The sequence below is a fragment of the Schistocerca piceifrons genome, chromosome 2 (genome assembly GCF_021461385.2).
Source record: "Schistocerca piceifrons isolate TAMUIC-IGC-003096 chromosome 2, iqSchPice1.1, whole genome shotgun sequence".
NCBI classification, from domain to species: Eukaryota; Metazoa; Arthropoda; class Insecta; order Orthoptera; family Acrididae; genus Schistocerca; species Schistocerca piceifrons.
This window is the reverse complement of record NC_060139.1, coordinates 420,151,472-420,175,105: the sequence shown is the minus strand read 5'-3', so window position 1 is coordinate 420,175,105 and position 23,634 is coordinate 420,151,472. Positions and strand designations below refer to the sequence as shown.

General features: G+C 41.9%; 1 protein-coding gene and 1 pseudogene across 1 annotated transcript in view; both read right to left on the bottom strand.

Moving 5' to 3' along the window:
• The window catches only part of LOC124775441, a 55,038-nt gene that overhangs the window by 12,693 nt on the left and 18,711 nt on the right, over positions 1–23,634 (bottom strand). Inside the window, exon 2 of the mRNA XM_047250273.1 lies at positions 10,187–10,329. Within this exon, the coding sequence (XP_047106229.1) occupies positions 10,187–10,329 (143 nt within the window). The remainder of the gene's footprint in view (positions 1–10,186; positions 10,330–23,634) is intronic.
• On the bottom strand, positions 1,318–1,435 carry LOC124778797 (annotated as a pseudogene).

The following is a 23,634-nucleotide window of genomic DNA, read 5'->3' as shown; positions in this document are numbered from 1 at the left end:
CCGAGGAGAAACTAGGCGCACCAGATAATCGTCGAATCTGACTCTAAACTTCCGAGGAGAGAGTGAAGGTGTTAAATGAGCTAGTAAAGAAGTCCCAGCTTGCCTTCTTGCTATCGCGGATGATGCAACGGCATCGCGCAAGGAACTGCTTATAGCGAATACAGTTGGCCAAAGTAGGATGGCGTCTGAAATTGCGAAGAGCACGTCGCCGCTCACGTATTGCGGCCCGGCATGCCTCGTACCACCAAGGAACTGAGGGGTGCCGGGGCAATTCGGAGGTGCGAGGTATTGAACGTTCCGCAGCTGTAAGAATAACGTCTGTAGTATGAGTGACCTCATCGTCGACGCTAGGAAAGTGACGGTCATCGAATGTCGCTAGACACGAAAAAAGTGTCCAATCGGCTTGGGCAAAACTTCCAGTGTCGCGGGCACATATACGGCAGTTGTGGCTGGAATCGAAGGACATATGGAAAGTGGTCATTCGAGTGTGTATCAGCAAGGGCGAACCATTCAAAGCGCCGAGCTGACGGAACAGTACCGACCAAAAGGTCCAAATGAGAGAAATTTGTCGTGGAGGCAGACAAAAATGTAGGGACCCAGTGTTGAGGCAAACAAGATCCGCTTGGTGGAAGACGTCTATCAATAGTGAGCCACGCGGACAAGGATGTGGAGATCCCCAAAGCGGGTGGTGGGCATTGAAGTCCCCAACCAGCAAATAGGGGGGGGGGGGGGGGGGGTGGAAGATGACCAACAAGATGAAGGAGATCAGCTCGTGCCATTGGTGTGGACTATGGAATGTATACAGTACAAAGAGAGAAGGTGTATCCAGAAAGGGAAAGACGGACAGCGACAGCTTGGAAGGAAGTGTTTAAGGGGAGTGGGTGATAATGGAGAGTATCATGGAGAAGAATCATGAGTCCTCCATATGCTGGAGTGCCTTCAACAGAGGGGAGATCAAATCAGACTGACTGAAAATGGGGGAAAACAAAGCGGTCGTGGGGATGCAGCTTTGTTTCCTGAAGACAGAAGATGACCAGCGAGTAGGATCGTAAGAGGATCGTCAATTCATCCCGATTGGGTCGAATGCCATGGATATTCCAATGGATAATGGACATAGCACTCTGTCTTCAGGACACAAATGGCCTACCGGGACCATCCGACCGCCGTATCATCCTCAGTGGAGGATGCGGATAGGAGGGGCATGGGGTCAGCACACCGCTCTCCCGGTCGTTATGATGGTATTCTTGGCCGAAGCCGCTACTAATCGGTCGAGTAGCTCCTCAATTGGCATCACGAGACTGAGTGCACCCTGAAAAATGGCAACAGTGCATGGCTGCCTGGATGGTCACCCATCCAAGTGCTGACCACGCCCGACAGCGCTTAACTTCGGTGATCTCACAGGAACCGGTGTATCCGCTACGGCAAGGCCGTTGCCCATAATGGACATAGGGTGGACAGAAAATGGAAGAATGTGACCAAGGTTGCCATCAACTCAACGACTGCTCAGAGTTTGCGACAGACAGTGTGGAACAGCATTCAGCCGAAGGCAGAAGATCCTGATCCATAGGTTGTTCAGGAGCAGCTCCTGCCACCAGCGATCGGCCGGTTGATCGGCCGCCAGCAGTGCATCTCGGCGACACACAAGACGGCCGAGGGCGGCTACCACCATGTGGTGCTGTAGATGAGACACGCCGTCGTGGAGAAGGAGAGGAAATGGGTTTCTTATTAACCTTCTTGGAAACAGGATGTTTAGATGAAGGAGGAACCGATGGTTGTGAAGTTGGGGTAAGTAAAAAATCTTCACGAGTAGGCTCTTTTTTGGAAGTCCGGGTGTCTGACTTTTGGGCTCGAGATTTAGCAGAACCCGATGAAGGGTGAGCCATAGAGTGAGCAGCGAAAGTGGGAGGTTGAACGGGCGATCTTTGCACTGGCTGATCTGACGACCGTGGCACTAAAGGTGAGATCACAAGTCTGCGTGGCTGCCTCCTTTGTTGGCCGACGAGAGGCAAGGACAGTGCTGTATTTTCTATCTGAGGAACAGTGGGCTTTCGACTGGCGAATAATTTTCGAGCAGCAAAGGTCGACACCTTTTCCTTCACTCTGATTTCCTGAATGAGCTTTTCGTCTTTAAAAATGGGGCAATCTTTAGAGGAAGCTGCGTGGTCACCCATACAGTTGATGCAATGAGGGGATGGAGGTGGACAAGCACCCTCATGGGCATCCTTGCCACACGTAACACATTTGGCCGGGTTGGAACAGGACTGACTGGTATGATTGAACCGCTGACACCGATAGCAATGCGTAGGGTTTGGGACATAAGTGTGAACGGAAATTATCTCATAGCCTGTTTTTACGTTCGATGGGAGTTGAACTCTGTCAAATGTCAAGAAGACAGCACGGGTTGGAACGATGTTCGTGTCAATCCTTTTCATGACTCTATGAACAGCAGTTATGCCCTGGTCAGACAGGTAGTGTTGAATTTCCTCGTCGGACAATCTGTCGAGGGAGCGTGTATAAACGACTCTACGTGAGGAATTTAAAGTGCGGTGCGCTTCCACCCAGACAGGGAAGGTGTGTAGCAATGAAGTATGCAGCAATTTTTGTGCCTGGAGGGCACTGACTGTTTCTAACAACAAGGTGCCATTTCGTAATCTGGAACAAGACTTTACAGGACCTGCAGTTGCGTCGACACCTTTCTGAATAATGAAAGGGTTGACTGTGGAGAAGCCTTGACCTTCGTCAGATCGAGAAACAACAAGGAACTGTGGCAAAGATGGAAGAACTGTCTGTGGCTGAGACTCAGTGAACTTACGCTTGTGAGCAGACATAGCGGAAGATGAGGAAACCATTGTGGAAGTATCCCCCATGATTACTGGCGTCTCCGATGGTGCGCTCCTCCCTTGGGGGGGCCTTCTCTGTGGGCACTCCCGCCTTAGGTGATTGTTCACACCTCAGGTCACACCTCCCGAGAAATGGACGGAGGGACCAATCGGCACTTTCGGAGGGTACCAGCTCGGGTAATCACCCCTCCCTGGACCTGGCCGCTACCAGGGGGTACGTACGTGTCCTACCTGTCTACCCGGGGCGGGGAATTACGCGTTATACCGTCACCGGCTACACATGGAAATGCGTGGGTCGGCCTTCAGACATGCACAAGGAGGAAAAAAGAGAAAGGGAAAAACAAAGAAAGGGAAAGGGAAGAAGAGAGGTGTCAAACGCCGCAGCGGAGAAAAGGATAGAGGGAAGAGGTAAGGAAAAGAGAAGGACAAAGACTTGCAAGCAGAGAAAACGAAGAATGTGTTACATTCTCGAGCGTCCGTCTCCGGACGTAGGCACAAAACATACTCCCAGAGAGGGAGAAAGGGAAGGAAAGAGGCGGAGGTGGGGGGGGCGGTGGGGGGGGGGGGGGAAGATGGGGGATGGGGAAGGATGCGGAAAAAGAAGGCATGCAGCCCGGAAAGGAAGGAGGGCCACATTAGCTCGGGGTCCCGTGCTCGCTACACACGTATCCACAAAAGAGTTGTGGACCTCCTGGGGGGATTTCAATGAGATGTTAGCCACCTCAGGCCTTGATAGATACTGTTAGTTAAACAAGCTCATACCACTTGTAATACAGTGCATTACTCATTAAGTATGTGTCAGTCATATAATGGTGCAGAGCATGTGAAATGTTGTTTATGGTTTCATGAATCCAAATCCACTACCACAGTTCAGAGACAATTAAGGACTGTATACTGCAAGCTACCAGCACACAGACTAACTGTTGTTAATTGGTATAATCATTTCACCGAAACTGGCTGCATATCAGCACGCCAGATCAGGGTCAACAAGCAGTCTCTGATGCAGAATCGAACAAGTTCAGTAATCTTCTGTTAGTAGCCTGGGTAAATCGATGAGATGTGGCAGCTTAGAATTAAGTATGCCTCGTGTTACAGTGTGGAGGGTATTATACAAACACCTGTCATTCAAATCCTACAAATTGGAACTGTTGCAAGGTTTAAGTGAAAGTGTCAAAGAATTTGTAGCTGAGCTCTGAGCAGAAATGTTTGACAAAATGCAGACTGAAGACTATTTTTTTAATAAATTTGTGTTCAGTGAAGAAGCCACCTTCCATAGCTGTGGTAAAGTGAATCAGCATAAATGTCACGTAATTGAAAATGAACAGGACTTGCCTAAGGTAAGTTTCTTGCACTGTAAGCTGTAACAAGATTTACAGTCCTTTATTTTTTGCCAAATAAACTGTAATTGGTGTCCTTGAACATTATCTAATGCCTCAATTACAACAGGTTACGGACACAGAATTTATTTTCCAGCAAGATTGCATGCCCCTACATTGTCACCGTGAAGTTGTTGCATATCTCCATAGGAATGTGTCAACTTGGATTGGACATGGTGAAACAACATCCTGGCCACTATGAGCACCTGATTTAACCCTGATGGACTTCTGTGTGTGAGCTGTGACAACAGATAGCACTTGCAGCTGTCACTATACATGAAGACTTGCTTCATAGGATTAGGCAGGAAACTGATTACAGATAGGATATTCATTGTGTTACAAAAGGTAGCTACACTGAACATCTGTAAAATAAAACTAGAAGATATCCTGCATCCAGTGCTGTCTCAAACATTTCTGTAAGTTAAACAAGGGAATATCAACAATACAAGGAAAAGATAAGATTGCTGCTCACCATAACGATGCCATGTTGAGGCACAATGAAAACACACTTACACATTAGCTATCAGCCAAAGCCTTCTGCAGAAAAGGAAATGCACACACATTCATTCACACAAGCAAGCACACCTCATACAACCATGACCAGCATCTCTGGCAGCTCTAACCAGAGTGCAACTGTCATGTAGGGCAGAAGCAGCAACCTGGAGGGGGCGGCAAATGGAAAGGGATAGCAGTGTATGGATGAGAGGAAAGAAGAGCATTGTCTGCTGGAGTGTGTAGAACCTAGATTGCCAATAGATGAAGCATCAGGAAAGGCAGATGGCCGCGATGGCAGAGGTGCACTAACATGGCACCCTCCTACGCCAACTTGTTTATGGGCGATCTAGAAGAGACCTGCCTAGCCTCCCAAAATGCCAAACCCCAATGTTTTCCATCCCCTCTGTCCTATCACCCCCTTCTTGTTCTCATTGCCTCACCTGCTTTGTATGCCACCCTCAGCCAATGCACCCAGCCACCTTTCCCCTTCCTTGCTCCAGTCCTTTCTCACTTACCGTCCCTCCCTCTCCCCTTGCCCTGCCCCTACAGCCTTAAGTGCTGCGCCTGTTGGTAATCTAGTCCCTGCACCCTCCACCAGACAGCACTCTTCTCTCTCCCCATCTGTACACCACTATCCCTCCCCCTCCCCCCCCCCCTCCCGTTGCCCACTCCAGATTGCTGCTTCATTTCTACATGAGAGCCGCATTCTGGTCAGGGTTGCCGGAGATGGCGGTCATGTGTGCATGAGGTGTTCTTGCTAGTGTGAAAGAATGTGTGTGTCTTTCCTTTTTTGAAGAAGGTGTTGGCCAAAAACTAATGCACGAGTGTTTTTCATCGCACCTGTCTGCAACTCAACGTGTCATCTATGTGGTGAGTAACAATCCATCTTTTTCTTCTATTTCTGTAAGTTATTTACTTTTTCACAATTAAAGGTTACTTTTATACAACTAATTTATAAACATCCTGTATATTGGTAGATACTCATCCAGGGCATGATTTATTGTGTTTGAACACTAACCATAACTCTTGTACATTTCCAAGACGTGAAATGAACATTGTTAATTTGTCATTTAAGTGTGTGAATCTTTTTATTGTGTCTATCATGACTCAGCATCTCCTCTATATGGTGAGTAGCAACTTTCTTTCTCTGGTATTATTAAAACATTGAAAGATCTTACAGTATGTCATAAACGAAACAAGACATCAGAAGATACTCCAAAAGCATTGGAATTTTGTGTATCATACTAAAATGCATAATTTGGCTTAAAGTGCACATTCATATGCCCACATTTGGATGTAAAATTTCTTGGAGTGGCTGTACCGTATTGTCTCATGTCTGGTTCTTTATTATGGAATAATGCCATATGTGCTAGAGGATGGAAACGGGCAATTGAAATGCAGCAAACAGTTGAAACTAGTCAATAGTGTAGAATGAAACATTTCGTTTCAAATAAATGGACTGCCTCAGCAGAAAATATTAATAAAAGCCAAATTTCTTTAGCAAACCGACAAAATAACTTCATTGTTCTGCAAGGCGATTAATGCTTGACTGTCAGAAAGGTGGAAATAAAATAAAATCTGAAACTAATAACTTATTTTAGCCTTTCGTAACTATGTGAATGTGTTTTAATTCACTTGATAGCTCCCAGCCACAGAGATCCGTTTTGTTTTCATTTGACGTGAGAGCAATAAATGAAGCAGAAGCAGCAAAATCACTAAACGCAAGATAGGGTAACGTGGAGGCTATCCACCTCCCCACTACTACTCAGACAGCTCTGTGTATCAGTCCCGGATCTACGATATTTCTGAACCGGGGCAATACTAAATAGTAGCATCCTCTGCCCCTCCCACGTTTGAGGTAGGACCCCAAAAATTACACAGACTTTTCAAAAAATGTTCATTTTGTAGCACACATCTTTCTGAAGAGTCTGATACATAAAATATGTGCCTTCGAGGAAATGTAAGACATATTATTTGGTCTTAAATGTGCCAAAGTGCAGTGCCATGCCTCTTCACACAGCAATCTTCTATCGCACATCAATGCATTTCCCTATGTCCAATTCAAACATGTATATTTTGTAATGGATGCCATCAAACCACAGTGGAAATTAAAATGTCCTTTGGTGCTCCCCTGCTCCCAGTCGGCCGGTTTGTATCCTGTCCCTATTTTCTTTTCTTTTTTTTTTTCAAAACACACAATTAGCACTGAATGAGCTCATTTGTAACCAGGAGTGCAAGAACCCTCAGAAAATTTGCACTCTTTATTGCTATTAGCTATTAATTTGCTATTTTGTGTGACATAAAATTAGATATAGGAGACATAAAACCAGTAAAGACAAGAGACAAGCAAGACAGTGCACATTTCTTCAATCCTTAAGGCCTAACATTTTTCTCTCTCTAATCTTGCAATGGCTTTACATGGCATGCTCTCCTTTCTGCAAAATAATCTACTACCTCATCACAGTTCGTCAAAAGTTTTGCTACATGAAAAATCGAAATCTCGCTGTCTAATACTGAAAAAGCTGTTAATACAAATTGTACCCAAGACTGGTGTGGTTTCTCAAGGTCATTGTGTCTATTTTGTCACTATCTCCTAGGTAAAACGAAATAGGTCTGTCTAATATTGCAGAAATTGTAATACACACCAAATAAACTAGACTGTTTTCTAACAAATGGTCATTACACGACAGAATATAATTCACGAAGTACCAATATTAAGTGCCTATTTGGCCTACTACAAGCAAAAACCTTTATGTTAGGAAATAGTTTCACTTTTCATTCATACACACCAGCTTCTCAAGCATGAGATCTAAACGTAGTAGCACGAAATTTTTGTATAAATTTGGAATTGTCGTATTCTTCCATAATTTGTGTGATGTCCCTGTTTCTTCTCCTTCCTCTTTCTAACAAACAATCTTGTCATCACTAATTCTGTAACTGTTCCTGCCAGTGTCAAAAATTATTCTCCGGTTAACTTCATTAACACTGCCACAATCACCAGTTTAGTTATACCCCTGTTTATTCTGTGGTTAGGCATTATTACGTGTTTGTACAATGCATTTTCCGTGCTACTCCTAGAATAGAACTTAAGTGCCTGCTAGCCGGGGACTGTATAACTGGCCCTTACTTGTGTAGCACTCTGGCCAAAACTTTTCTGTCAAAATTTCATTTTCTGGTATACACCGAGAAGATAACATGTAATCTTTCTTACCTGTTAGTCATTTATTTTCACTCTGGTAGTCTAAATCTATGGTTTTCGTTAATAATTATAACAATGCTGATCATTCGCAAACCCAGTCAACCACATTAACAAAAAGCGATTGCCATTCACCCATTCGGCTTTATTCCGCTCAGCTCGTATAGCCCGGTCCCCTTTTGATTGCAGGATAGTTTATTTCCAGATGCGACAGGGATTACCTGGGCAGAGACATGCATGCATTCAAAAATCAACTTATGATTAATTCAGAAAGCAGCTTAGAATGTGTTGAAAAATGTTTAAAAACCCATAGGGATGTGTTTCAAAATCATATGAATAATCAATAGACCAAAGTGCACTGGATGCTAGACGCTTTGTGAAACAACATTTATTTCCCTCAAGAATATGAATTTGCTGTCCCCCCCCCTCCCACTGAAATTGCCGCCTGGGGGCTGATGCCCCCATTTCCCCCGCCTCATAGATCCGGGCCTGTTGCGAAAGCGTGAATCTGGCAGCCTGGGTGCGCCAGTAAAATTTTTCCGGGTAACATCTGGCTACTTGCTGTTAATGCTTATACAGCTAGCGGTCACACTTATGTAGCCAGCAGCAGGAGAAGGTACTAATCATACACGACTCAACTGTGGATGCGTATGGGCCCACTTGCAACTGCTCAAATGAATCTAATGTAAAGAGTTACGACGTCACGCTCATCGGAAGCAATTTGTTGTTCTGAAGCATTGCACAGTCTTCCTAAAGCCTTTGACACATTTTGCTCCTGACAGACGCTTGTATGAGCACTGTGGTTTGTTGTTTTATATAGCCCATTTCCTTTGTAACTCTGTGGTTTTATTTTCATTTTCTTATCTCATTCATGTTTTATTGCTGCAGTACTACTCTGCAGTATGGGGGTACAGTAATATCCTTTGTTAGAATATTGGTTCTTACCAGTCAAAACAACAAAATTCCAACTGAAAAGTAAAACAATAAAAAATTCCCAGAATTCTAAAAAATTCCTGGGTTTTTCCCGGTTTTATACCAGATGAAAAAAATCGCTGGGTTATTCCCAAATCTCCCGGCTGTCCCAGGTCGTACACACCATGTTCAATATCAAACCTCCCCATGCCGTACAACACCTCTCTTGCAGTGCCTGTGTAATTTGCTGAGCATCTCCACAATATTTTAAACTGCGTAAACCATACTGTGACGAAACACACCGCTCTACACTGGATCTTCTCTATCTCTTCTATTAACCCAATCTGGTATGGTTCCCAAACTGATGAGCAACGCTCAAGAACTGGTCTTAATAGTGCTCTGAATGGTACTGTTTTCATGGCTGAATTACATTTCCTTAAGATTCTCCAAATGAAACTCAGCATGGCACAGGCTTTTCTACAGTTTGGTTTACGTAGTAATTGCAATGCTCATATTTTATATGGTTTCCAGTGATTTATCGCCAGCAGTGTAAACAAACACTTTGTAAGACCGGATATCATCAGGTGAAGGAGACACAGTGAACTATATTAATTGTTGAAATTTTTAAAAGTCTCAATTGCAGTTAAAAATTTACAATTTGCTAATTGCCATTTTTTTTAAAGTTAGTAAAGTTCACATAAACCAAAAGGCAATTTTCTGCTTATTTCCACATATCTGAAGATAGTTGTTACTCAAATGAAGCAGTTAATCTGCAGATCACAATTTCTTTTAATTGTGATCAAGACTATTAACAAATGAACAGTATTTATATGCAAGCCATTATTGTTATTTATCTTCAGATTCAACTGCCAACCCCAGCACCAATAATTGATCCTCTGCAGGTCTCACTGCATTTTGCTGGAGACGTACGACATTGCAACGTCCCTACAGACAACAGAATCATGCATGAACAGCCGTTTGTTACGTCCAATTAACAATTAACATGGCTTGGAGTTCTAAGTGAATTTGTCAACTAGTATTACTTTTACGAAAGTTTTTGCAGCACTTCTTGTCTCATCTTTTCCCCAGATAATGAGATGGATTACCCGATATATATAAATCTATATTCTCTTGTTTATATAACATTACTTTCACATTTTGTGATCTTTAGTATTTTACATTTTAACATATCATAATTCTTTCCCAATTGGTGAAATGTAACTTAAGATAATTTCTAAGGCTTCCACGAGTCTACCCAGCAGAAAGTATTCTGTAATTATAATCACAGAAGTGTGTGAGAAACATAATTTACAACAGCCCAAAATGAGTGTATAATTATGTAGTGAATATGGAAAATAAATACAAACTTGCAACAAGCAGCCATGAGCCTGAAGGATCAAAACACATGGCTGAGATCATACGGCTATTATCTTGGTACCATGGGATGTGTCGCATAACGGGCTTCTCATTATCTTCATTGCAAAGGTAGTACAAACAGAGATCACCTGACCTGTAATATGAAAGAAAACAAAATCTCATAAATGTTACGAGGTTAAAGAATTCGTAAAAGTAGTGTGGCAGACATTATATGCATGTAAAACCAGTCTTTAAAAAAGGAAAAACGAACAATTTGTAAAACATCAGTAACTTCTACTGTTCATTCCCCCTTCCCTCTCAACTCCCCCTCCCCCCCCCCCCCCCCCCCCTCCCACCACTGCTCCCCCAAGCCCCAAGAGTTGATGCAAGTTTCATTGTGCCCACATTCTGAATAGCACCTTTCAGGCAGCAAATGTAAGCACGCATCAATTTAATAGCAGTTTACACACACACACACACACACACACACACACACACACACACAAACACACACACACGCGCGCGCACGCATGCACGCACTGAGGCTCACGTGTGTTATATCATATTTTACATTGTCATTTTGTTGTAAACTTCAGTCACATTACAAGAGTTTAATTCTTTTAAAATACACATAACACAAAATATGGTTCATCATATGTTAGTTCCATTGTTAGTTAAACAATTATAAATTCACTGGACAAAATAATAGCTACCCCTTAATAGGATACAGTGGTTGCTTTGGAATGCTGCAGATTGTGTACCATGTTGTCATGTGGCCTTTCATCACCGAGGTAAGTAACTGCAGTGAAGTGGTTTGTATGTGCCAGTCAGTTGTATGGAATCTGCGCAATAAGATAAATCAAAGTGGAGATACGACAGAATGGCAAAAATGCACTATCATGTCTGGACACACTCATGACCACATCGCAAATGATGTGATGTGATTTGTTTGTGTATCAAGATGGACCGTTCAACAGATCTACAGAGAATCGTATACCACTCTCAGCCATGTAATCTGGTATGAAAACAATTGTCATACCAAGATATTAAAAGACTGAGACCAGAGAAGAGTCATGTCTCGTGAATGACAACTGATTTCAAACCTGCCTGGAACTCATGCTGTCAGCGAATGTAGGTCCATCTTAACCAGTTTGTGACCAATGCTGCCAAGGAACTGCATGCAAGTGATGTTTCCAGCTCATAACACAGATTCTGTAAAATATTAGGTTGTAGCATAAGTTCACAGCATTTTTGTTTTGCATGTTAATATTCTAGTTGATATAGGTTTATTTATCAATTTTCATTTTATATTTGTAGTTTACTATTGCTATTTGAGTTTACATATTGCCATTTAGTCATCTGGAGACAGTGAGGGGAGCTGTGATCCAGCAAATGGAGTGCCCAATGGAGAAATCAGAATATTTCCAACAAATTCTTCTGTTTGAGTTCAACAGAGTGGTAACAGCAGAGGAGGCAGTCTGAAACATTTGCTCTGTGTATGGGGATCATGCCAAAGGAGAGCGCACGGCAAGAAAATGGTTTTATCATTTTAAGGAGGATCATTTTGACATTAGTGACTCTCCATATTCGGAAAGACATTCGCTGTTTGATGAATATCGTATAAACGTATTAATCCACCATGATCCACACCAGTGTACTCGAGAACTGGCAAACATGTCGAACTGTGATCGTTCCACCATCGCATGACATTTGCATGCAAGGGGGAAGGTTCAAAAATTGGCGGGTACCACATGCTCCAACCCAAAATCACAAAAATCAGCATGTGGCCATATGCTTGCTCATCACCAATTGGCTTATGACCAAGCCAACCATTCCTATCCTGCATTGTTACTGGTGATGAGAAATGGTGTCTTTATGCTAACATAAGGAAAAGAAAGGAATGGCTGAGCTCAAAAAAAGCAACAGTTTCCCATACGAAGACCCATTCACATCAGCAAAAAAAAAGTTATGCATCTGGCGGAACAGCGACGGTATGGTGTACTATGTATTGCTTCCTTATTATCAAGAACTGAGACGTCTCGCAGATGCAGTTGAAGAATAACACCCAGGAAAACTGCATGAAGTGATGCTACTGCATGGTAACATCAGTCTGCATTCTGCTAGACTAACAAAAAAGAAATACCGAACAGGGGTTGGTTTGGGAAGTCATTCCGCACCCACCTTATTCACCTAATCTTCCTCCCTCAGTTTTTCACCTTTTCTGTTGTCTATCAATAAACCTCCAAGCAACATTATTTCTGGATGAAAATGCTTTTCAAACATGGGTCAAAGAGTTCTTCGTCTGAAAACCAAGATTTCTACTGTCACGGAATCAGCATTTGCAGACTGTTGTTATAGTGAAGAATATGTGATAGATGACTAAAGTCCGCGTTATGTGTATCTGTTGCAGTTATTAAACTTATGGAAAAATGCTACGAACTTAGACACCAATCTAATAGTTGAACAGAGGCATCTAGTGTGGTCTGAAAATTCACAATTTTGCCTTGTTTCAAATGATGCAAGGTGTTGAGTGTACCACTCGTCCAATGAGGGGTATAATCCACTATGTATGTAGGGTGTACATGCCAGACACAGTTCTGCATTTTTGGAGAGTTTCTCGTATCATTCACATTACTATGAAAATGAACTAGGATTTTTATTTACACCTTATTGGTGGCTAAATGCTGCCCTTTCTTCTAGGTCTTCATGACAAATATACTACGAACACAGTTTCCCAAAATGACAACAGCAATGTTCACAGATACATACCTGGGTTGATGAACAACCAGGTGCCCTACTATGCCTTTACTGGGTTGCTAAATCAGCTAATCTTGCATGCAAAGGAAATGTCTGGTGCTATTTGGAAGTGGATGAAATGTAGCAAACAACACCTGAGCAATTAGGGAGTTCCTCAGCACGTAATAATCAATTAGGGCCTTCAGCTATATATGGCATGCCTGAAGAAACGTGGATTCTCTTGCTCACGAACTGATGACATTATCACAGTTAGAGGCAGTGTTACAACGTATTAGCATGGTATCCTGCAAGTGGCTAATTTTTTGTCTGTTGTGCTTGTATTAACTGTAAAGTTGTACATGTCCTGGAAGTGTGGCAGAGCAAACATGAGAGCTTAGCTTGAGGTAAATACATGGTTTTTATTACATATTATGAAAAGGATAGTTGCTACTCACCATGTAGCAGAGATGCTGAGTAGCAGATAGGTACAACAAAAAGACTGTCACAAAATACGTTTTCAGCCGACAAGGCCTTTGTCAAAAATAGATCACCGACGCAAACATACAAACGCAACTCACACGCACATGACCACAGTCTCTGAAGCCACACTATTAGTAGTGTCTGTGAGTTGCATTTGTGTTTGTGTGAGCGTGTGTCTGTCATCTATTTTTGACAAAGGCCTTGTTGGCCGAAAGCTTATTTTGAGACAGTCTTTTTGTAGTGACTATCTGCGACTCAACATCTCCACTATAAGCTGTGTAGCAACTATTCTTTTCATATTATTATTATTATTATTATTATTATTATTGCAGTTGTGATGCAAGAAAGAGTACAAAAAAATCACAAAAATTAAAACAGAAAGCATTTTTATTTTGTAAACATGATGTAAGGGGCACAAAAAGCAGATCTCTCTCCTGACTGGAGAGTGATAAAGTTTAAACAAAACCTATGTTTTCTAAACTTTACAAAACGAGCAGATATTGGAAACTTCTAGAACATTTAAACATGTTACCAATTTCGACACATAGTTGAAGGTCAACAGTTCACTTTTTACATGGCCTCAAGCTGCTACAATTCTTGAGTACTGCTCCAGTGTTTGGTATCCACACCAGGTCGAATTAAAGGAAGACATTGAAGCAATTCAGAGATGGGTTGCTAGATTCATTACCAGTAGTTTCAAACAACATGCAAGTGTTACAGAGATGCTTCAGAACCCAAATGGGAATCCCTGGAGGGAAGGCAACATTCTTTTCACAGAACACTATTGGGAAAATTGAGAGAACTGGCATTTGAAGCTGACTGCAGAACGATCCCACAGTCGCCATCATACATTTCACACAAGGATCATTAAGATAAAATATGGGAAATTGGGGCTCGTACAGAGGCACATTTTTCCTTCACTTTGTCTGTTAGTGGAATAGCAGAGGAAATGACTAATAGTTGTACATGGTATCATCTGCCACACACCATACAGTGGCTCACAGAGTATATATGTAGATGTAGATGAACATATCCCCACAGAAGTAGGGTCAGACCGCTCCAGCACTGCTGATGAAAGAAGTTTGTGGTACTGACATCTCCGCAGTGTCAGGTACAGATGGTGTATTGTATCTGTCCTTAGTTCGTGGGTATAGCCTTCACTGCAGTAAAAGCTATTTTTAAACCTCTGATCAAGATACAGGTAGGATAATCGTGCATGTTGATGTGCATCTGAGGGCTTTAAAGGAGCTGTCATATGGTGGCTACAATGATGTGTGGCTTGCATCATAATACTGTTAGACACACTGACTTATATATGTCTTGAAAAATGAGTGGATATTTGGCACCATTTTCCTTTAGTACTGAAGGCTGGAACATGCAGAGTTGTGTACTGGACTAAGTCAGATACTTAAATATTGGAAACGTATCAAAAATTCTCCTGGTAGACATAATATTTGTTTATAGCTTGAATAAACAGTTTTTGCATTCAGGGAACCTTTGACAATACCTCACATGACAATCAAGACTACTGGTAGAGTATCTGTCCACTCTTCAGAAGTTTAATATCTGAGGATGTCCTTTAACTGATGGTGTGAGCACTATACTAGAACTTTTGCTGAGGGACAGTAGGCATTTGTTCAAATCCCGGGCATTTCTATGAATGTTCCTAGTTCTTTGAATATATGAGATTTGAATTGTTGGCCTTGATCTACGGTTACAAATGTTGGTATACCTGATCACATGATACATCCATTAAAGAGTGTCTCCATTAGGAGAGCTTCTGGCCATTGCGAAACGCTGTCTACTACCATCAGCCAGTCCTTACTGCCTTCTGATGGTGGTACTGGTCCAACAATATCCATGAGGGCGTGATGGTTTGGTGGAGCAAAAGTGCCAAGTGAAGAGGCGACTCATTCCATTCCACTTACAACATTCCATTGCTGGATGAAACTTCAGCAACCCTTTTATCTTAGGCCAAAGAAGTGCTCTCTCGACTAGGTGTATTGTTGCTTTAACTCCTTAATTGGATCAACTCTGAAATGAGGAGATGGCCTGCTGTGAGATCTCAGACAACATACATACACACCCACACTCATGCAAATGCAACTCACACACACATCGGTCATGTGTGTGAGAGGTGTGCTCATATGAGAGAGAGAGAGAGAGAGAGAGAGAGAGAGAGAGAGAGAGAGAGAGAGAGAGAAGAGGTGTGTGTGTGTGTGTGTGTGTGTTTTGTCTATTCGGACGAAGGCCTGTTTGGCCAAAAGCTCTGTTTGACAATCCTTTTGTTGTGCCTATCTGCAACTCAGCATCTCACTATGTGGTGAGTAGTAACAATATTTTTCATAATATTGTCATTATTCCATCCTGGATTTTACACCATTTTGAATCACACGTAATCTGTGGTATTGCTCTCACAATGAGAAAACAGTGATACACTGCATCCCGCCACCGAATGCTTTATGTCCTATCAACAGCTAGTGTTCCCACCTGCCACGTGTGATGGTTATTGCATGTTGACGTCAAACGTAGGCACTTGTCACATTAATGTGACTGGACCATGGATCTGTTGTAGGTAGTCTTCAGATAAGGCATTCAGTAATATTTCACAGGATACCTTGTCATACCTACCAGTATTGAAGCTGTAATTACCCCATTAGTTGTTGGATGATGAATGTCTCTTCTGATGATTACAGTATGATCAGGGAATTTACATAAATGCAAATTGAGGTTTCGTTTAAAGTTTTCAGGTAAATCAGGAGATGAATCTGGTAACTGACTGAATGATCCTATTACAATGCCCACTCTTGATATTGGGTCTTGACCAAACAATCTCACATGCAGCTTAAATTTCTATCTCAGTGGATTTGATTTTCTCGTCTACTGCGACAACTACTTACCTTCATTTTGCATTAGCCTATCCTTTCAATATACGCTCTTAAATTTTCTCCAAAAATCTCCCTGCTGTCAACCTCATGTTTTAACCAGCTTTCTATATTTAGTATTATGTGAGCTTCACAGTGTTTTAGGAGCACTTCAAACTTCAGCAACCTGTGTGAGTGCTTCAGCAATTAACAACTAGGATTTTAATGCTCTTACCTGTGGGGGGTGGGGGATTTCTTTGGATCTTACACTAATACTTTCAGGTCTCCTTTAGCTACCATTATTTGGACTGGATGGAGAGTCACCTAAATTAAAAAATCATTGTGTGCACCCCATACACAGTCAACTACTGGGATAGCAGCCCCTGATGTGTAGTGCTCACCTGCTTCACTTAGGGGGACCTTACAGTTCACAATCCTATGTTGGAAGTCAGAGCCCAGTTTATTGCAGAACCTTCGCAGTCTCTGGTTCAAGCTTTCCACTTGACTCAGAACCACAGAGCCGCAATCTGTTTTCAGGACAATCATGTAGATTGTGAGCTTCACTGAAACTCCACAAGCACTGCTGGTGTTATCAGCCTTCTCTGCCAGTTGCTGAAATGATCCCAGTATGATCTCAGAACCAAATAACAGGCATTGTTCTTTCTCAATGTGTGCCACATTCTGCAGTTGGTAACACCCTGTTTCCCCATTGGCTGCCAGAATAGACTCTTCACCAACTGAATGTGCTCCCAAGCATATAAACTGGATGTACATGGTGTTTCTTCTCATCCCCTTGGTACCATTATTTGGTTTACATTTGGACTGCCAAAGATTTGCGTCTGCCTCCTCAACACAGGAAACAATGCTTTTTCCAGCAGATGTAGTGAGTCTCACTGGCTCAGCTTCAGTTTCAGTAGAAGACAGCAACTGGAACTTGTTGGGATTGGTGTAGCACCCTAAGTTCTACCTGTCTCCCCTGATCTGCTGTGTAGGATGTCTAGATCTATCACTGACTCGCCACTCACAGTCCAATGGACAAATAGTGATAGACCTTGTATTTCCTGCAGAAGAGACAGTATCCATAGGAGTGGATAGTATTTGGGGTACCTTTGACACACAATTCTCAGTAGACCTCCAAACACACCCATTTACAGTTACCTTCTAATCACTTGACAGTCGTCAAGGCACTTTATAGTTGACGGACAACAACTAACTTGTCCTGTGCCCGAGAACAGCATACAGAGTGGCGCTGCATTGTGTCTGATGCAATATTTTACAGAGCAGTAAACAAATAGCATTAAACTATGTTTTTAATTTATAGGTCTGATTTGTTACAAACATCATCAGTAGCCTTTTAGAACTGAAGTGATCTACAGCCAAAATGAGATATCTGTGCTGTTACATCAGAAAGTAATCACTGAACTTTATTTTATTTATTTATTTATGCATTTATTTTACATGGCAAGATTAGGGCCTTCAGGCCCTCTCTTACACCTAACCAGGCATACTCAGATTCAACAAATTTCAGTTTCTACAGAACATTAAGGACATATAACATGTTATACAGTATTTATGTTAAAGAAAAAAATAGAGATTATAAACGTAGTACAATGATCATTATAACAATCAAAAAATAATTATAACAATCAAGAATAATAATAATAATAATAATAATAATAATAATAATAATAATGGTAGTAGCAGTAGTGACTATGTATATGAAAGTAAACATATTTTTCTTTTATGAATGTCAGTCCTATTGCTAGTTGGGAATTTTCTCGTTATATTCTTGCAGCTTGTGAGTTATTCTCATCAAGCAGAGTCGTAAGACGATAGAATGGGGTGAAAGAGATATAGAAGAGGTAGATAGGTTAGAGGAAGAGAAATAGAGTGGTAAAATTCGAAGCTATGATGGAGAGGCGAAAGAAAGAGATGAGAGGGGCACAACAATGGTGGCTATACCATCCCTAATATGTAAGTCTTGAGTTCCCTCTTGAATGTTGAGTGGTTCTGGATAAGATGCAGATCACAGGGGAGCGCGTTCCATAGTCTTATGGCTGAGATGGAGAATGACACGGAGAAAGATTTTGTGTTATGTAAAGGTACAGCCAAGATGCTAGACGTATCCGATCTGGTATTGCGGTTGTGGAATGATGATAGGTATTTAATGTGAGAAGATAAGTATTGAGGGCACCAGTGGCTACAGTGTTTCGGAATTACGTCTTCCACAAGGAACGATACCTTCTGGAGGTTTTAGTGAAAATGTAGCAGGTAAGATAGTCAATCCATAACTCATCAAATTCAGTTTGTTGACCTTTGCAGCTTCCCTGAGAGGCCAATTTAAGTCATGTGGAATGGAGCTACTTGATATGGAGTTTAGTATCAATTGAACTATGAGAAAGTAAGGTACATTCTTCCATCATTGTCATTTCTTACCATGGCATACATAGTTTCACACAAATTAGTTGCGATTTTGTTAACGATACCCATGCCTAATCCTGTTAATACGATATAGCCATGCCTGTGTTGTTCTGATTACGATGCAAAGTTCCTTTGGACATGCATGCATGTTCAAAGTAACAGGCACTGCAGTGACCACAGCCATTACAAAACACATCAAATGAATTCAAAATTGCAAATAAGGACAACCATCAGCTGTAGAATGGAATGACGACATCGAAAATTTGTGCCGGACCGGAACTCAAACCCAGATTTCTCACTTATTGCATGTAAGTCCAAAAGAACAGGCACTGCGGCGACCACAGCTGTTACAAAACATATCAAATGAATTCGGAACTGCAAATAAGGACTATCATTGGCTGTAGAGTGGAATGACGACAATGAAATTTGTGCCAGACACTCAAAGACAGATTTCCTGCTTATCGTATCTATCTACCAACACCGGGCAAGCGACATTCAAGTACAACGTTTGACCTGTATGCGAATATACATAGTGGATGTACGAGTACAGGTCGTAGATGCTTGGTTGACAACATATGAACGTTTCCTCTGGCCGTGACTCATCCACGGATAGTCAAATGGTAAGGTGAATACATGCGATAAATAGGAAATCCCCCCTATGAACCATAGACCTTGCCGTTGGTGGGGAAGCTTACGTGCCTCAGTGATACAGATAGCCGTACCGTAGGTGCAACCACAATGGAGGGGTATCTGTTGAGAGACCAGACAAACGTGTGGTTCCTGAAGAGGGGCAGCAGCCTTTTCAGTAGTTGCAGGGCCAACAATCTGGATGATGGACTGATCTGGCCTTGTAACACTAACCAAAACGGCCTTGCTGTGCTGGTACTGCAAACGGCTGAAAGCAAGGGGAAACTACGGCCGTAATTTTTCCCGAGGGCATGCAGCTTTACTGTATGAATAAATGATGATGTCGTCCTCTTGGGTAAAATATTCCGGAGGTAAAATAGTCCCCCATTCGGATCTCCGGGCGGGGACTACTCAGGAGGACGTCGTTATCAGGAGAAAGAAAACTGGCGTTCTACGGATCGGAGCTTGGAATGTCACATCCCTTAATCGGGCAGGTAGGTTAGAAAATTTAAAAAGGGAAATGGATAGGTTAAAGTTGGATATAGTGGGAATTAGTGAAGTTCGGTGGCAGGAGGAACAAGACTTTTGGTCATGTGAATACAGGGTTATAAATACAAAATCAAATAGGGGTAATGCAGGAGTAGGTTTAATAATGAATAAAACAAAAGGAATGCGGGTAAGCTACTACGAACAGCACAGCGAACGCATTGTTGTGGCCTAGATAGACACGAAGCCCATGCCTACGACAGTAGTACAAGTCTATATGCCAACTAGCTCTGCAGATGACGAAGAAATTGAAGAAATGTATGATGAGATAAAAGAAATTATTCAGGTAGTGAAGGGAGACGAAAATTTAATAGTCATGGGTGACTGGAATTCGACAGTAGGAAAAGGGAGAGAAGGAAACATAGTCGGTGAATATGGATTGGGGGCAAGAAATGAAAGAGGAAGCCGCCTGGTAGAATTTTGCACAGAGCATAATTTAATCATAGCTAACACTTGGTTCAAGAATCATCAAAGAAGGTTGTATACATGGAAGAACCCTGGAGATACTAAAAGGTATCAGATAGATTATATAATGGTAAGACAGAGATTTAGGAACTAGGTTTTAAATTGTAAGACATTTCCAGGGGCAGATGTGGACTCTGACCACAATCTATTGGTTATGAACTGTAGATTAAAACTGAAGAAACTGCAAAAAGGTGGGAATTTAAGCAGATGGGACCTGGATAAACTGAAAGAACCAGAGGCTGTAAAGAGTTTCAGGGAGAGCATAAGGGAACAATTGACAAGAATGGGGGAAAGAAATACAGTAGAAGAAGAATGGGTAGCTTTGAGGGATGAAGTAGTGAAGGCAGCAGAGGATCAAGTAGGTAAAAAGACGAGGGCTAATAGAAATCCTTGGGTGACAGAAGAAATATTGAATTTAATTGACGAAAGGAGAAAATATAAAAATGCAGTAAATGAAGCAGGCAAAAAGGAATACAAACGTCTCAAAAATGAGATCGACAGGAAGTGCAAAATGGCTTAGCAGGGATGGCTAGAGGACAAATTTAAGGATATAGAGGCTTATCTCATTAGGAGTAAGATAGATACTGCCTACAGGAAAATTAAAGAGACCTTTGGAGAAAAGAGAACGACTTGTATGAATATCAAGAGCTCAGATGGAAACCCAGTTCTAAGCAAAGAAGGGAAAGCAGAAAGGTGGAAAGAGTATATAGAGGGTCTATACAAGGGCGATGTACTTGAGGACAATATTATGGAAATGGAAGAGGATGTAGATGAAGATGAAATGGGAGATACGATACTGTGTGAAGAGTTTGACAGAGCACTGAAAGACCTCAGTTGAAACAAGGCCCCCGGAGTAGACAACATTCCATTAGAACTACTGACAGCCTTGGGAGAGCCAGTCCTGACAAAACTCTACCATCTGGTGAGCAAAATGTATGAGACAGGCGAAATACCCTCAGACTTCAAGAAGAATATAATAATTCCAATCCCAAAGAAAGCAGGGGTTGACAGATGTGAAAATTACCGAACTATCAGTTTAATAAGTCACGGCTGCAAAATACTAACGCGATTTCTTTACAGACGAATGGAAAAACTGGTAGAAGCCGACCTTGGGGAAGATCAGTTTGGATTCTGTAGAAATATGGGGACACGTGAGGCAATACTGACCCTACGACTTATCTTAGAAGCTAGATTAAGAAAAGGCCAACCTACGTTTCTAGCATTTGTAGACTTAGAAAAAGCTTTTGACAATGTTGACTGGAAGACACTCTTTCAAATTCTGAAGGTGGCAGGAGTAAAATACAGGGAGCGAAAGGCTATTTACAATTTGTACAGAAACCAGATGGCAGTTATAAGAGCCGAAGGGCATGAAAGGGAAGCAGCAGCTGGAAAGGGAGTGAGGCAGGGTTGTAGCCTCTCCCCGATGTTATTCAAGCTGTATATTGAGCAAGCAGTAAAGGAAACAAAAGAATAATTCGGAGTAGGTATTAAAATCCATGGAGAAGAAATAAAAACTTTAAGGTTCGCCGATGACATTGTAAATCTGTCAGAGACAGCAAAGGACTTGGAAGAGCAGTTGAACGAAATGGACAGTGTCTTAAAAGGAGGATATAAGATGAACATCAACAAAAGCAAAACGAGGATAATGGAATGTAGTCGAATTAAGTCAGGTGATGCTGAGGGAATTAGATTAGGAAATGAGATACTTAAAGCAGTAAAGGAGTTTTGCTATTTGGGGAGCAAAATAACTGATGATGGTCGAAGTAGAGAGGATATAAAATGTAGACTGGCAATGGCAAGGAAAGCGTTTCTGAAGAAGAGAAATTTGTTAACATCGGGTATAGATTTAATTGTCAGGAAGTCGTTTCTGAGAGTATTTGTAAGGAGTGTAGCCATGTGTGGAAGTGAAACATGGACGATAAATAGTTTGGACAAGAAGAGAATAGAAGCTTTTGAAATGTGGTGCTACAGAAGAATGCAGAAGATTAGATGGGAAGATCACATAACGAATGAGGAGGTACTGAACAGGATTGGGGAGGTGTTTGTGGCACAACTAGACTAGAAGAAGGGATCAGTTAGTAGGACATGTTCTGAGGCATCAAGGGATCACAAATTTAGTATTGGAGGGCAGCGTGGAGGGTAAAAATCGTAGAGGGAGACCAAGAGATGAATACACTAATCAGATTCAGAAGGATGTAGGTTGCAGTAGATACTGGGAGATGAAGAGGCTTGCACAGGATAGAGTAGCGTGGAGAGCTGCATCAAACCAGTCTCAGGACTGAAGACCACAACAACAACAACAACAAATAGGAAATCCGGATTCGAGTTTCATTGTCATCATTCCATTCTACAGTTGCAAATATTATTTCACTTGATGCATTTCATGACAGCTGTGGTTGCCACAGGGGCTGTTTCTTTGGACTTGCATGCATGTCCAAAGGAACTTTGCATTGTAATCAGAATAACACAGGCACTACAATATCGTATTTATCTTCCGATACCGGGCAAGCAACTTTCAAGTACAACATCTGACCTGTACGAGAATATACAATGTTGGATGCACAAGTACAGTTCGCAGATGCACGGTTGACGACATATGGAGGTCTGGGTCTGGCCATGTCTCGTGCACAGATAGCCAAATGGTAAGGCGACCACACGTGATAAATTGGAAATCAGGGTTCGAGTCTCGGACCGGCACACATTTTCACTGTCATCATTCCATTCTACAGCTGATGGTAGTCCTTATTCGCAATTGCAAATTCATTTGATGTGAATTCTGTCAATGGCTTGCAAAAATCCCAAGTGATCAGATGTCAGAGATGCATGAAAATACTTCTGGACTGCTTGTCACAAACAAACTGAAATGAATTACTTTAAAACGCCTAGTGATCAGATGTCAGAGAGGCTTAACTGAAATTTTGCTTTGATGTGTTTTCCCCCTCTAATTGTTTAAAGGTTTTCAGCTGAGGAGTAAGCTACCCACACTTAGTTCCATAGCAAAATTTGTTAATATGAAGATGAATGGAATATGATGTGTTAGAATGTTTCTCCAATAAATACTTTATAACACAGTCTGTGTAATTGTGTTTACTTTTCTATGCCGCTGTGACATCATATTTCTGTATTCTGAGTTCCATTTCAGCAAGGCATCATAACAAAACCTTCACACTTGTCAGTCCTCCTTAACCCTGCGATGCTGTTGTCCACCACAGTGGACGGCTGTTAAAGTCACTTCTTTGGTGTTTTTGGTATCCTGAGGCTGCAAATTCACACAGGGCACAGCAGCAATAGGGAGTAACTACTGGAGTGGACAGCATGCA